The sequence below is a fragment of the Gracilinanus agilis genome, chromosome 4 (genome assembly GCF_016433145.1).
Source record: "Gracilinanus agilis isolate LMUSP501 chromosome 4, AgileGrace, whole genome shotgun sequence".
NCBI classification, from domain to species: domain Eukaryota; kingdom Metazoa; phylum Chordata; class Mammalia; order Didelphimorphia; family Didelphidae; genus Gracilinanus; species Gracilinanus agilis.
In genome coordinates, this window is record NC_058133.1 from 472,838,000 (window position 1) to 472,853,553 (window position 15,554).

General features: G+C 41.1%; 1 protein-coding gene across 8 annotated transcripts in view; it reads left to right on the plus strand.

Moving 5' to 3' along the window:
• LOC123244207 (myomegalin-like) overlaps positions 1-15,554 on the plus strand; it is a 254,997-nt gene that overhangs the window by 179,660 nt on the left and 59,783 nt on the right. For all 8 annotated transcript variants that reach the window (XM_044672538.1, XM_044672537.1, XM_044672539.1 and 5 more), the window contains 2 exons: positions 5,033-5,124; positions 13,800-14,032. In XM_044672538.1, coding sequence (XP_044528473.1) covers positions 5,033-5,124; positions 13,800-14,032 — 325 coding nt within the window. The remainder of the gene's footprint in view (positions 1-5,032; positions 5,125-13,799; positions 14,033-15,554) is intronic.

A 15,554-nucleotide genomic window follows, 5' to 3' on the forward strand; every position in this document is an offset into this window, starting at 1 on the left:
AAACAAAAAAAAAAATCCTAAAATAAGATCAAATAAACTCTATGGCCCACATTTTATGTATCTGCAGACCACTAAAGTTAATGCTTCACATATGTGATTCTCACCAAAACTCGGTGAGGTAGATCTTATTTATTATAATCATTTTATAAATGAGGAAACTGAGACTGGGAGAGATCAAATGATTTACCCAGGGTCACAGTAGATGTCTGGGGCAGGATTTGAATTCAGGTCTTCCTCAATCCAAATCTAGTACTCACTACTTAACTGAACCACACTTTGAGAACCAGTTCCCTAGACTATAAAGCTACTCCTTTGGAAAAATAAAACCACCAAAGTATCATGAGTAAAATCTGATCATAGGCTATTTCTTCAGGCTTTAGTCTATTTCAGGGGGAAGAATGACTCAGGTATTAAGAGTTTATTTTATTCCTAGGCAGTTTGTCCTAGAGCAATGGTCCCCAAACTTTTTTGCCTACTGCACCCTTTCCAGAAAAAATATTACTTAGTGCCCCTGGAAATTAATTTTTTTTCAATTTTAATAGCAATCAATAGGAAAGATATATGTATTAATGTTTCTACCTTTTTCATAAAATATACTAAAGAAAGGTGTAAATTAGAAACATTGAACTTTGAAATTATGAAACTATTTATTGAAATCAGAATAGAATGTAATACAAAAAAGTTAAAACATTTGAAATCATCTTAATGAGAAGGATGAACCTGGTGTGCTGCGACCAATTCAGTAATCCTCGGCTCTATTTTCATCAGCAGTAATCTTAAATCACCGTAATTGACTATTTGCAATTGGTTTCTTTTTTTTTGTTAATAAGTTGGTTACCGCACTGAATCCATGTTCCAAAATGCACCTGTGACCATCACTGCCTCTCTGGATCACTGCAGCACCCACCAGGGGGCGGCGGCGCCCACTTTGGGAATCACTGCCCTAGAGCTTTAAAGTTTTTAACCATTCTAAACTTTTATGTATTCTTAAATTACTAGAAATTAATTTTATAAGAAACATTAGATAATTTGCTACTTGAGAGAAGCTTAATGAAATGCTCAAGAAAGAGGGTCATACTTTTTTTTTTGAACTCTTACCTTCAATCATGGAATCAATACTGTGTATTGGTTCTATAGAAGAAGAGCAGTAAGGGCTAGGTGGTGGGAATTAAGTGACTTGCCCAGGGTCATATAGCTAGAAAGGGCCAGATTTGAACCCAGGTATTCCCAACTCCAAATATGGCTCACTATCTGCTGAGCAACCTAACTGTCTCCAAGAAGGTTATACTCTTAATGACATATGGAAGATAAAAGATGAATGAAGAGAAGAGTAGATAATATATGTATACACTCAAATACACTTCTTTTGTTCCCATATTTTTTCCAAACTCTGTTTTTTAAATTTTCCTCCATCCCTCTAAAAATGGTACACCGAGAGTTTTCCTCATTCAGGACTTGCTATCGGCCAAAGACTGAAGAATCTTTAAGGCTGTGGGAGCAGAGATGTAATAAGTTATAAAACAGCCCAAATAATGGAGTTGGAACTAGGGAAAGGAAGGACATCTTGGTTTCATTTTCATAGTCAAGAGGTAGGATAAACGTTTGTTACCATTGGGTAAACTAGAGAGGGGAGAGCAGGATTTGGGAATCCAGAGACAAGCAGCCAGTTCAGGCTGAGTTAATTGAGTTTCTGTGTATGGGATGGAAGAGAGAAATGTCTCAGAGAAGAGATTTCAGGGACAATTTTTCCCACCTACTATATTGCCTGCCCCAACTTCGGTTATTTTGATTTTCCTAATATCTTTTTTTTTTTTTTTAATACCCTTACCTTCCATCTTGGAGTCAATACTGTGTATTGGCTCCAAGGCAGAAGAGTGGTAAGGGTAGGCAGTGGGGGTCAAGTGACTTGCCCAGGGTCACACAGCTGGGAAGTGTCTGAGGTCAGATTTGAACCTAGGACCTCCCATCTCTAGGTCTGGCTCTCAATCCACTGAGCTACCCAGCTGCCCCCACTTCGGTTATTTTGAATGGGGAATCTGCTCTTAGGAATATGGGGAGAAAAGATGGAGTTGGAGCATTTATCTGACATGTATGGAGTGAAGTTTCCTCCCTCTGAACGAATCCTTGAATCTGAGCTCCTTCCCATTACTCCTGCCACCATATCAGCTCCATGGCTATCAAAAGTTATAATAGGAGACCTTGTTTTAACCATCCCTCTGCAAATGGAGTAGGCCAAGTCTCTTTATGAGAAAACTCAAAGAAAAGTTCTGATTTGTACTGTTTTATGAGGAAAGATGGAACAAAAAGGAAGCATTTCCCCACTGCTCAGACATCCACTAGTAAAGCCCGTTTTAATTAGGTTACAAAGCCCCTGAAGCAGAAAGGTTTACCCCTCCCCAGAGATGATTCCAGTGAAATAACTCTTGGCCTAATTTGCTGGAAAGAGCACTGGCGGACTTTCTGACTGTCTCATAACACAATGTGGTCTTATTTTTCATACAAGCTTCTTTTTTCAATTAATATTCTATTTGCAGCCCCAATCATTAAGGAGAAAAAAGAAAAAGGCCTTGTAATAAATCTCTATGGTCAAACAAAATAGCTTCCTTCATTGGCCACGTCAAAGCACTGTGGACTTAAGCCCACTGAGACCCAGAAAAGTATAACTGGGGTGGCCAAGCATTGTATGGGAGAACCTTAAATGAAGGTTCTGCTCGCAATACAGAGATATAATCTATGTATTGCTGGTGATGCTGGGCTGTGAGCCTTAGCATGATGGAAACCCCTAGAAAAAGCCAAGTTTACTGTTCAGGTTTTTTTTAAACCCTTACCTTCTGTTTTAGAATCAATACTGGGTATTGGTTCTAAGATAGAAGAGTGGTAAGGGCTAGGCAGTGGGGGTTAAGTGACTTGTCCAGAGTCACACAGCTAGGAAGTTTCTGAGGCCAGATTCGAACCCAGGACCTCCCATCTCTGGGCCTGACTCTCAATTCATGGAGCCACCCAGCTGCCCCCTGTTCAGTTCTTTGAAGTGACAATTGGGAACAGCCATGGCATCAGGTGACAAGCAACTATAGTGATGCCGTGTATCCTTTTGGATCTCCTTATTTGTTAGTCACACTGAAGTTTTCCTCCAAAGATGTCCATGTTCAAAGGACCACATTCCCATTTCCCAGATGGAAAAGACAAGAGCAGAGTATTTGTGAAATAGGCTGCCAAAGGAAATGGTGATTTCAGCTTAATGAGGTGCAGATAAAAGATACTGTCACGATCTAGGGAAAAACACAGTTACCTTTGTACCTAAATCTAAATGCACTAACCACTGAATTTGTCAACAGACGACCTGATTATCATAGCTTGGTCCTCTGTGAGTTTTCGTTTCCCCATCAGTTATATGAAGGGGATTGGACCTAGGTGTCAAGGGTCCTTCCAACTCTAAATTCCATCGTCACTGGGGTTTCCTTCACATTCCGCAGAGCCATAGGCATTTGTCATCATCATTGGTCACAAGCTGGTCTGATCCAGAATGGCTACAAACCCTGAAAAACAGTTTGGAAGTCCATGTGACAGACTGGTAAAGGGAGAAGTATCCTTCACAAAAGACGTAGCAGACAAGCATCTCTTGGAGTTTGTCTCCCAGAGGAGGTGGTGGGTTCCCTTGCTGATGAAAGAACAGATCAGGCTTGAGAAAGGGAAGAATGTTCCCGTTTAGATTGACTTTCATCTGGGGAAAGAAAAAGCCATGAAGAAGTTGGGACTTGTGAGAGGGAAGCCCTCTAGACCAGGCAACTCTGAGGAAGAAATTAGGATACTTAAAGATTTAAATCCAATGAAGGCTCCAGTGGGAGTGGGGGTAGAAGGAGGATTAAAGAGAGAGAGGTGGCATGGATGAGGCATGTACCATCCTTTCTGTGTAGATGTTTGAATGACCTCGACTTGTCTCAGTTCCCTTCTTGGGTCTGGGTTCTCCTTGGGCTTTTTAGTAGCACAATGTCCTTGGAGGAGTCTTTTTTTTTTTAATTTTAAATTTTAAATATTTTTCCATGTTTACATGATTCATTTTCTTTCCTTCCCTTCTTTCCTCTGCCCTCCCAGAGCCAAAAAGCAATTCCACTCGGTTGTACAAATGTTATCACTCAATACCCATTTCTACATTATTCATTTTTTCTATAGAGCGATTTTTTAAAGCCTAAACCCCAAATCACATACCCATATGTGATAAGTGATGTCTTTTACATTTCCGCTCCCACAGTTCTTTCTTTCAATGTAGTTAGCATTCTTTCCCACAAGTCTTTCAGAGTTGTCCAGGCTTGTTGCATTGCTATCAGTAGCAAGGTCCATTACGTTGGATCATTCCACAATGTTTTACTTTCTGTGTACAATGTTTTCCTGGTTCTGCTCATTTCACTCTGCATCAGTTCATTGAGGTTTTTGGAGGAGGAGTCTTGAAAGAGCAACTTATGCTAGCTATTTTTGGAGCATCATTCCTTCAGATGGCTAAATTCTCAAGAAAGTGGAAAAAATAGAAGGAATTGGGTTGATAGGTCCACATTGGAGAACATTTACATCAACCAGACCTAAGGAAGGAATCTTCCAAGTGGTTGTAAGTAGGTAGTGTATTGTCCCATTTTATTGATGGGGGAAAGTGAGGTTTTACAGTAAGACAAATAATGAGCTGGGAAGAAAACTCACGTTTTCTGGCTCCTAGTCAGCAGCTGCATTCCCTTCCCTGCTATAATGGTGAGTGTCTAATCCTTTAAGCATCTATTCAGCCAAGACCATGTTCAAGGACAGGCCTGGCTTTTTCATGGCTTAGTAGTTCCAGACCTGATGTCATCAATGACACTGTAAATAAATAGAGAACCAAAAGTTCCAGCAGAAGGTCAGCCTGAAGGTGTAGCTTTTCACCTCTTCCCTCCGGATGGTTTGTATTAGGTGGGGAATGGAGGAGGCAGACAATCAGAGACCAGCAAGAGGAATGTGAGCTTAGTTGCTGCTTGGGGGGGTCAGTCACCCTTTTGGTCTTTTCTTCCAGGCACAACCGTGGGTGAGGACACTGAGGATGCTAGCACTGAATTCACTGACAGTATTGAAGAGGAAGCCACACACAGCAATACCCACCAGCAAGTAAGTCAGCGCCAGGTCCTGGGGTTCCCAGGGGGGGAGATACACTACCCGTTGGGAGTCTGATGGTCTCCTGGGGCCTATGGCAGCTGAAAAGGCAACATTGAACACATGGACTGGAACCCCCTGCCAGTATTTTCCCTCTCCCTTTGTCCTTTTTTTAACTGATTCTCCCCAGCTTACCTCTCCCTTCTCCATCCCTCCTCTCTGTACCAGTGGCTTCAAGAATTCTCTTACTTCTCACAGGACAGAGGCCCCTTTGGCCTCTTGTAGCCAAGAGGGCGTCTTCAATGGGCTTTGGGGAACCAAGCAGAATGTGGGACTTCTTCCTGAAGAGGTGCTCCTTGGGTAGCTCTGGGAGGCTGTGTGCTACCTATTCAGAGGAATCTGACAAACTGATTACTGACCAACCAGCGTCTCATGGCTAGCAGATAGTAAGGCAAGAACACACCTTGGGGCCTATATTTTATTTAGTACTGTGTGGCAAAGGCAGATTCACCTCTGCTCACCAAACTGCCCTATCTGCAAACATGTGCCTTATGTCTATACTTGCTTGATGTGTCCAAGAATAAATGCCAAACAAGGACCTAGGCCAAAGACAGTTCTCCTATAGCACTCGCCACCAGACCACGGGCACTTTCCTTCTTCCCCCATCCTTCACACACTGAATATCTCCTATGCCAGGCTTTGGCATTATCCTGAGTAACTGCCCCAGGTTGTTAAGAGCCAGAGAATATGTTTTGAAGACTCTTCTTTCTCTCAGACAGTGACTAAACTCTTCCTACCCAGGACATTCAGGGGGGAAAAAACCCACAACAAAAGGTGGTTGAGATGGGGAGAAGGTGGTGGTGGCTTCCTGGGGCTATTTCATTTCATGGATATTCCCTGCCCTCTTACTAAGTTGGATCTCTTAAGGTGCTCATTTCATATGTTTTGGCTTCGGAGATGGCCTTCAAGGAGATGACATAGAGAGTAGGGGGTCCCCCACTTCCCCAATGAAGCTTCTTCACCTTAGACCATGGTTCTTTCTGTTGCTTGGTTATATCCATCTTTGACCCTTTTCTTGAATTCCTGCATGAGATTCCTTCCTTCCTTCCTTCTATATGAGATATCCCTATTGAACCCTCCAGAATAACATCTCTGGTTTCTAATACTATTGAGACCAGTTCTTTTGTTTTTTGTTGACCCTTTAAATCATGGGGCTAGGGGACCCTATAAGATAAGTGAGAATTCCTATTATTAGGTTAGCCAGAGAGACCCTGAATAGCATTCATTGGTAGGACAGTCTTAGAATTTACAGGAAATAAGGTTGGAAGGGGCGGGATACTTGATGATCTAAATAAACCAATCTTAGGGGAGCTGGCCCAAGGCTAAGCAGGCATCCTACGGGAGCCAACATGTAGGTCATTTCCTCTTTGGTCTTCCTCTTCATAATAGAGTGCTCTGACCCACTTTGAGAAAGTTAGGCTAATCCTGTAAGTAAAATCTCTTGCTCTTTAGAATGTGTATCTTCCTCCAACAGGTACCCACCCGCCCAAACCCCTGGGTGGATTGGGAAGGATTTATTAAATGATTGATCAGATCAGAGTCAGATCCATGAGATCAGAAACTGATCAAGAACCTGACTAGGTGGGCCTATTAATGAAGAGCCTCTTGAACTACTGTTTATCACATCATGTTGTTGACTTTCATTAAACTCAGTGTGTATATAGCAGAAACCCAGGGATTATGAATCTTTGTACACTCTCTTGGAAACTCAGTGATCTGTAGGAGGTGATTTCCCCTGCTGACAATGCAATAAAGCTTGTTTTGACTTAACCTCATGGTGTCACAATGCTCCAAGATGTGTTCATTTGCTTCTAGGGAAACGACCATTTGAACCTGGGCCAATATTATCTTTACTTTTGGCTTGGTTGCAGCCTTGGGTAATGGGCTTGATTCATGCTCCCAAGACCTCTTAGCTACCCCTAGGGCATTCCACTAACACGCTTGACTTTTTGCTACCTTTCAAGCCACTCACTACCTACAGCTTGCAGAATGCCACATCTGAGGCTCATTTCTTCCCATTTTGTCAGACTGCTTCCTCTTCACAACTGGACTCAAGATGCATTAGGTAAATTTAATAGCTTTACACAAGTATCTGGTCTTAGGTCACATCATCAAAATAGAATTTGGGGGTACAAAGAGGACAATTTCCTTGGACTAAACTAGAATAATTAACTAAGACAGTTGTCCATCCTATTGGAGAAGAAATGGTCCAGGATACGGTATTCAAGATCCAAAGAGAAAGGAAGTCAGAAGTTAGTAAGATAGAGAAAAGACAATTGGGGAAAGCAAACTTTTAAAACAAACATAGACCATTTAGTAAGGAAAGAGCCAGTGAAGAGAACTGAGTTACAGGGGTTCAAAAAGAAGAGGCCTGAAGGCTCATATGAAAAAAAACAATACATTTGACCAGGCAGTGTGACAAGAAACTCAGGATGCCTCAGAAACCAAAAAGGCATTGGGAAAGTTACAAAAACTAAGGTCAAGGAGAAAAAAAAAGGAATATAAAGAAATTGTCCAGTCCTGGGATAACAAGATTAGAAAGGCCAAAAGTAGGAAGATGTACATAGGAAATACACAAAAAATCAACTTCCCAAATTACACAATACACTTTCAGAAAAGGGAAATAAGATATTTCTTCCTCTCACCTTTCCTAGATGATTGTTGTTCAGTTGTTTTTCATTTGTCCAACTCTTTGTGACCCATTTGGAATTTTCTTGGCTTAGATACTGGAGTGGTTTGCCATTTCCTTCTCCAGCTCATTTTATAGACGAGGAATTGTGGCTAAAAGGGTTAAGTGATTTTCTTTTCAACATGTAAGAGTCTGAGGCCAGATTTGAACTCAGAAAGATGAATCTTGACTCCAGGCTCAGCACTCTATCCACTGTGATACCTAGCTGTCCCCATTAGATCATAGCTGCAATTTTTAATATATTCATTTTGGCTATTACAAAAAATGCTGAATAGAAATATTGACTAGTAAAATCATAGACTCTGAGGGCTGATGGGAAAGTTAGAGGTCATCTAGTCCAATGTTTGCCTGGAGTATGAATTCTCTCTAAAATATTTTCCTAAAGTGGTCATTTAGCCTCCATGGGTGGATCCCGAAATGATGGGAAAATCATCAGTGCCTCCCAAGGCCATTTCTGCCATTTTGCTCTAATTATTATGGATTCGTTACTTACGATGAGTCCTGTAACTTTCACCCATTGATTGTAGCTTCCTACATGGGGCCAAGAAGGTCTCATCTTTCTTGGAGCTCCAACTCTTCAAATATTGGAAGAGAGTTATCTTGTTCTGCCCCATTCACCACCTCCAAGTTTTCTCTTTTCTCCAGGCTAATTATACCCAACTCCATTAAGCATTCTTCATAATGTGGCTTCAGAGACAGAGCACTTCCTATCCTAGTCTCCTTCCTCTGTACTTAGCTACATTTTGTCAATTTCTCTTCTCAAGTAGAACTCATATAACTGAAAACCATATTCCACATGTATTTATTTGATCAGCACAACCCCCCCAAAAACTATTCCTTCACAAACCTTATGGACATTGTATTTTGTTAATAAAGTCAAAGATCTGGCTGGTTTTATTTGTAGCCACATTATACAGTTGATTTATAATGAATTTTCAGTCTAATACAATTGCCCAGATCTTTTCTGGGTAAACTGCTCTCTAACCATATTTCCTGATTCTATTATGTGATTAGTGTTTTTTTTCATCAATGGAGGATATTAAATATACCCCTATTCATTTTTTCCTCTTACATTCAGTATAAAATGAGTCCTAGTTTTAATAAAAGGATGAAAAGTCAAACCTAGAATAAAGTGTATATAAAAATAACTATTATTTAAATCAGTAGGACTTAATGGAATTAACTTTGGAGTAGTGTTTAAGGAATAACACTAACTAACCCTTATCTCTAGGAAATCATAGAAAACAGACAAAATTCCCAAGGATAAAAAAAAAAAGTAAATGAGTTCAAAAGAAGAAAGCAAAAGATTGCACATAATTAATTTCAATACCAAATATGTGTAAAATAGTGTTATTAAATCCTGTAGATACAGAAAATGATTGCTGCTCTTTAGGAACTTACATTCTACCAAGAGAAGCAACCTATTAAAAGAAAATATAGGAGGTAGTGAGGTGGCACAGTGGACAGAGCTCCAAGCTTGGAATCAGGAGGACCTGAGTTCAAATTTGACCTCAGACACTTCCTAGCTATGTGACTCTGGGCAAGTCACTTAAACCTGACTGCCTAGCCCTTGTCCTTCTGTCTTAGAGTTGTTATTAGGGCAAGAAGGTAAGGGTTTTAAAGCAAAACAGGACAAAAAACAAAACAAAACCCAAACAAACAGGATAATTTTGGAAAGTAGAGGACCCTCTCAGAAAATAAGTCAATGCATATTTATTAAGTGCTTAGTATGTTTCTAGGCACTAGTGGAAGGGGGGAGTGTACAAAAAGAGGCAAAGTGCTCTAACCTAATGGGATGAACAACAAGCAAATAAATAAGTACAAAGCAAGCAGCTAAATACAGGATAAATGGGAGATACTTAAGAGAGGGAAGACACTAGGATAAAGAGGGATTGAGACAGGCTTTCTGTTGATGATGAGATTTTAGTTGGGAGTTAAAGGAAATCAGAGAAGGCAGGAGGCAGAGACAAAGGAAGGGGAGAATTCCAAACTTGGAGGACAGCCAGCAACAATTCCCAGAACTGAGAGATATAGTGTTTTACCTTATTAACTAAGGACATGAGAAAAGGCTTCTGGAGAACAGGGCAACTGAATTGAGCCTTGGAGAAAGCTCTAGCTTCTGTGGAGCAGAGTGAGAAGGCATGGATGTGGCACATGGAATGCTAAGTTAAGGTAACAGCCAGTGGGCCAGTTTGGCAGCAATGTAGAATGCATAAAGGGGACTGTAATTAGAAATAAGTCTGAAAAGGTAGATGAGAACCAATGGGCCTTCTCATACTAGGCCAATAACTTTATTTTGATCTTAAAGACAGTAGAGATAATTGAACATTCTTGTTCTGGAGAGTAACACGAGCAGATCTTTCCAATGAATAATCTGGGATTCTTTTGGCAGCTGGATCAGAAAATGGATTGGGTTGACATGAGGCTTGAAACAGGGAGATTCATCAAGAGCCTATTGCAAGTCCAAGCAAGAAAGGATGAGTATTTGAACTAGGATGGTGGTATGTTATTGGTCAGGCTAGGACAAATGAAGGAGGCAGTTGAGGGAAAGTGGAAAAGGGCAGAGACATAGCACAGTGGATAGAGTGCTAAGGCCTGGAGTTGGGAGGACCTGGGTTAAAACTGGTCGTAGACTTTTCCTAGCAGCGTGATCCTGGGCAAGTCACTTAACTCCAACTGCCTAGTCCTTTATTGTTCTTTTGCCTCAAAAGAGATACGTAAGACAAAAGGATTTTAAAGAAAAAAATAAGTACGCATGGGAAGTATCAAGAATGACTCTTAAACTGCAGTGCTGGTATGTACCCTCAACAGAAATATAAAGATGTTTTGAGGCGGAAGGAACTGGTTTCAGGGAAAAGATAAGTTCCAATTTTGGACATCCTAGATATGTACCAGATCCTTATCCTATCAGCGATATCCAGCAGGCAGTTAGACATGAGAGTGGAACTCAGCAGAGAGGTGAAGATGGGGTATATAGATGTAGAAGTCATCAGTGAAGGCATGAGAATTGAACTCAGAAGCTGATCACTGACAAGGTGCAGAGAGAAAAGAGGAAGTCCAGTTTGGAGTATCAGGAAGCTATCCAAATTTAGTGGATAGAAGATGGATAATAATCAAACAAAGGAAGTGAAGAGGAGTTATCAGAGAGGAGTAACAAGAGGGTGGCCTCATAGTTATACTGCCAAAGCACACTATTTAACAGTGTCAAAACCTGACAATTTTTAAAGGATGAATATTGAAAGGCAAACAACAGATAAGCCACTAACACTGAAGAGACCATTTTCATTCAAATGGTAGTCAGAAGCAAAGGGTGTAAAAATGAATGGTGTGAAGAAGTAGTCAATGAATTCAGAATACTTTTTTAAGGAATTTGGCTGTAAAGAGAAGAGATATAGAGTGATAGCTTCAGGGGTTGGCAGGATCAAGCCTATTTTGCTTTGTAGACCCTAAAACACTTGGTATATGTGAATATAATCAGTTTAACAAGTACTTACTGTATGCAGGTTAAGGGAAGGCAGGTGACCTGAGTTCAGATTTTGCCTCTGCAGCTTACTCTCTTTGACAAGTCACATAAAGAGCCTATGATTCAATTTCTTCATTTGTAGAATGAGGGAATTGGTCTAAATCAGTGGTTCCCAAACTTTTTTCGCCTACTGCCCACTTTCCAGAAAAAAATATTACTTAGCCACCTGGAAATTAATTTTTAAAAAATTTTAGTAGCAATTAATAGGAAAGATAAATGCACCTGTGGCCATCACCGCCTCCCTGGATCACTGTAGCACCCACCAGGGGGTGGTAGTGCCCACTTTGGGAATCACTGGTCTAAATGGTCTCTAAGGTCCTTCCTCTCAAGTATTTTGCCCCTTTTGTGCATAAGGAAATAGGCTTAAATGACTTGCCTAGGATAATAAGCATAGGAAGCTGGAATTTAGTCTATTTCTCCTAACTTTATGCCCAACACTTTTATGACATACTAGCACTCTCTCTCGGATGAGTAGAAGGGTGAATAGTCTGCCAGGGATATGTTAGAGCTGGTTTGGACCCAACCCAATTGTTAAATTTATCGTGAGCATTTATACCTTGGAAATTGCAAATGCTACTACACTTGATTTTTTTTGTCTGACTAGTTTCATAGATCATTAAGAATAATTAAGTAGTAGGGGGGGGAAAGGTCCTATGAAGAGATAAGGGGATTTGGTTTTTCAGATTGGGAGGTTGGAACTTTAAGTGTGATTCAATTCATCTCATGTAAAGAATATGAAGATTTTTTTAGGAGGATGTTCACAGATCCTAGATATGGAATTGATTTTTAAAATGATCTAGTTTACTTCCTAGCTGTGAGACCCGGGCAAGTCAACTTAACCCCAATTGCCTAGCCCTTACCGCCTTTGTGTCTTGGAATCAATACTTAGTATTAATACGAAGAAGGAAGGGAAGGGATTAAAAGAAATTATCTAGTTCAATACATCATCTTATGGACAAGGAAATTAGGAGCAGCTCATAGAATTGAAATTAATCCATCAGTAGTAGTGATGGCAAACCTTTTAGAGATAGAGTGCCGGGCCCTGCCCATATCTACCCCCACCTCCCCAAGACCATGTACCATGCTCCTCCCCACCACTGAGTGCTGGGCGCTCACCATCCCCCCCTTACCCCACACACAGGAGGGAGAAAGTGCTCTCATTGGGCTGCTGGGTGGAGGGGTAGGTGAAATGAAAAAATGTCAGGCACAGTGGAGAGGGGGGAAGGGAACAGCTCTGCCCAAGTCCCTCGAACTTTCTAGTAATGAACTCTGGGTAGGGGGAGGAAAGGAGGGGAGCTAGGTGCCCACAGAGCACTCTGAATGCCATTTTTGGCACCTATGCCATAGGTTTGCCATCACAGATCTATTCTATATACCAATACTATAATAGCCACAGAATATACTAAAAGGAGAATTATCAAAGAACTTACAATCTATCTCAAGGAAGTAGGGGGAGTTGTGGTAAGGGTGAGGAGTCAACCTGTCCATAGGTAGGTATATTGAAAGTATACACAAAATAAATATAAGGTGTTTCCTGGGGGAAGGCACTAGCAGCTGGGGAAATAAGGAAAGACTTCTGTAGTAGATGGCTATTGAGCTGAATGAAGAATGAAAATGAAGTTTCTTTCTAAGAGGTAGAGATGAGGAGAGAGTAGATTCTAGGCATGGGGCTCAGCCATGTGTCTGTCTGTGCCTGAAGATTTCTTAGGAAAAGGATATCTAACCATTTTCCCCGGGTAGGTTGTAGCTTCACTCTATTCATCTACCAGGAAGTAAGGTATGGTTCCTTTCAGTTTAAACATTCTGATTCTATGATTCTGTGACTTCAGTTCATTCCTTTACCTGCCCAAGTTCTCCCTATCTCTTGTTATATCATCAAGGATCATGGGGTTATTTTTGCTTTTTCCGACTTTTAATTACTTTGCGTACTAATGACATACGAGCAGTACTATTGTTCTGCTTTTCTTTCTCTTGTTTAGAAGCCACTCTAGGTGGACTTTCAAAATATGAGAACAAGAGAATCATGGTGTCCTCACATCTCAATCTCAATCTCAACCTCAGCCCAGCCTCTCTCCCCCTTAAAAAAAAATTGCCTTAGTCTTTATCATTTGCTTCCACTGGTCCCAGCTCCACTACAAGCTTCTAGCACAGGACAATAATCATTCTCAAGTGAACTGTCCAATGGCAGCAGCTCCCCTTTTTCATCTGGTATGTCATTCTCTTACCCCACAAGGTCCATTCAATGCCCTTATGTGCTGCCATCCCAATGGGCCAGAGAAATTCTGGACAAGAAAGAAAATGTCATGGGATCTGAGTACTCCATTCTTCTTATGGTTTTCATTGTCCTTTCCCCCCTTTGGTCTCTGGATATTCTCCCCTTGGGGAATCTAACCAATTTAAACCTCAATTTCTTTTCAGTGCATCAAAGAGGCTTCAGGGAAAAGCCTGGGGACAGAGGAGACCCAACATTCTAGTCTTCCTCCTCCTCCCCCAACCCAAGGAGATAAAAACAGTGGCCTTCAGGAGGAAGTACTCTGCCTGAAGGTGGAGATCCAACAGCACCTGGAACAGAAGAAGAAAGCTGAAGGGGAGCTGAAGGATCTGAAAGCCCAGATTGAGGAAGCAGGATTCTCCTCTGTTTCCCATATCAGGTCAGAATTATATACCTGGAAAAGAGGAATTCTTCCAAGCTAGAACTATGATACCCAAAAGGTTTGCTCTGCCCCAGCTGGGAGAGACATTGGGGTATAGCAGGACAAAACACCGGCCTTGACAGTTGGGAGACCTAAGTTCTAAGCAAAAGGGCATCCAAGCATATAATAAGCACCTACTATGTGTAAAATGCTATGCTAAGTGCTTAACATGTCTCATTTGATCCTCCAATGATGCTGGGAGAGAGATCCATTTTATGGTTGAGGAAACAGAGGCAGGCAGAAGTTAATAAATTATTATTTTCTACAGATTGAATAGAAAACTAGTTATGGAATAAAGATCAAGATGTCATGGAAAATGGAGTCCTGGGCTTGAAGTCCTATGTTTAGAAACTTAGAAATGGAAGGGAAGGGGCAGCTGGGTAGCTCAGTAGATTGAGAGTCAGGCTTAGAGATGGGAGGTCCTAGGTTCAAATCTGGCCTCAGACACTTCCCAGCTGTATGACCCTGGGCAAGTCACTTGACCCCCATCGCCCACCTTTATCACTCTTCCACCTATGAGCCAATACACAGAAGTTAAAAAAAAAAAAAAAAAGAAGAAGTAGAAGGGACCTTCCTTAGAGGTCATCTAATCTATTCCCCAAACCACCCATTTTAAAGATGAGGAAACTGAGGAACTTAAAAGCTAAGGAACTTGCCAAGGCCACAAAAGTAGTAAGTGCCCAAGATGGACTTTGAACCCAAGTCTTTCTGATTCCAAATCCATTAAGCCAGTGATGGGCAAACTTTTTAAAGAGGTTACCAAAGGAAAAGAAATGCTCACCTGTCAAATCTATTTCTAAGGCAACTCTTTTGAAGTTTCAGATTAGGAATAATGTCACGCAGCCAGATAGAATATTTCAGGGGGCCTCATCTGGCCTGCAGGCCATAGTTTGCCCATCACTGCATTAAACCATTGATTTACCTGTATAAGATGATGCTAATTCATGTATACCATGGTATATAATGGGATAGAAAGAGCTGGTTTCAGAGTCAGAAAGACCTGGATTCAAGTCCCAGCTCTAACATTGCCTAGCTGTGTGACCCTGGGAAAGTCAATTGACTTTTTAAGACTATAAGTTGTGTAATGAAGAAGATGGCAGGATGGAATTCTTGCAAAATGCAGGGTCAAGCCACCAAGTTGGTGACTGGAATCCAGAGAGACTGTTTTCACACTGATGTAATCATAGAGCTGGATGAAATGTATATTTGGTAGAGAGCTGTCCTTGAACCCAAGAAGATCTGAGCTTAAATGGCAACTCTGACATCTACTGACAGTTGGAACCATGGTAGCCTTAGTGTTCTAGACAAATCTTTTAGGACTATAAAGTTTCAGAAGAGGTGGTCAACTTGTACTGGTAGAAGAAATTTTTTCACCTGGGAGTTCTCTATATCAATGAAATCAGAAGTTTCTCTCTCTCTCTCTCTCTCTCTCTCTCTCTCTCTCTCTCTCTCTCTCTCTCTCTCTCTCTCTCTCTCTCTC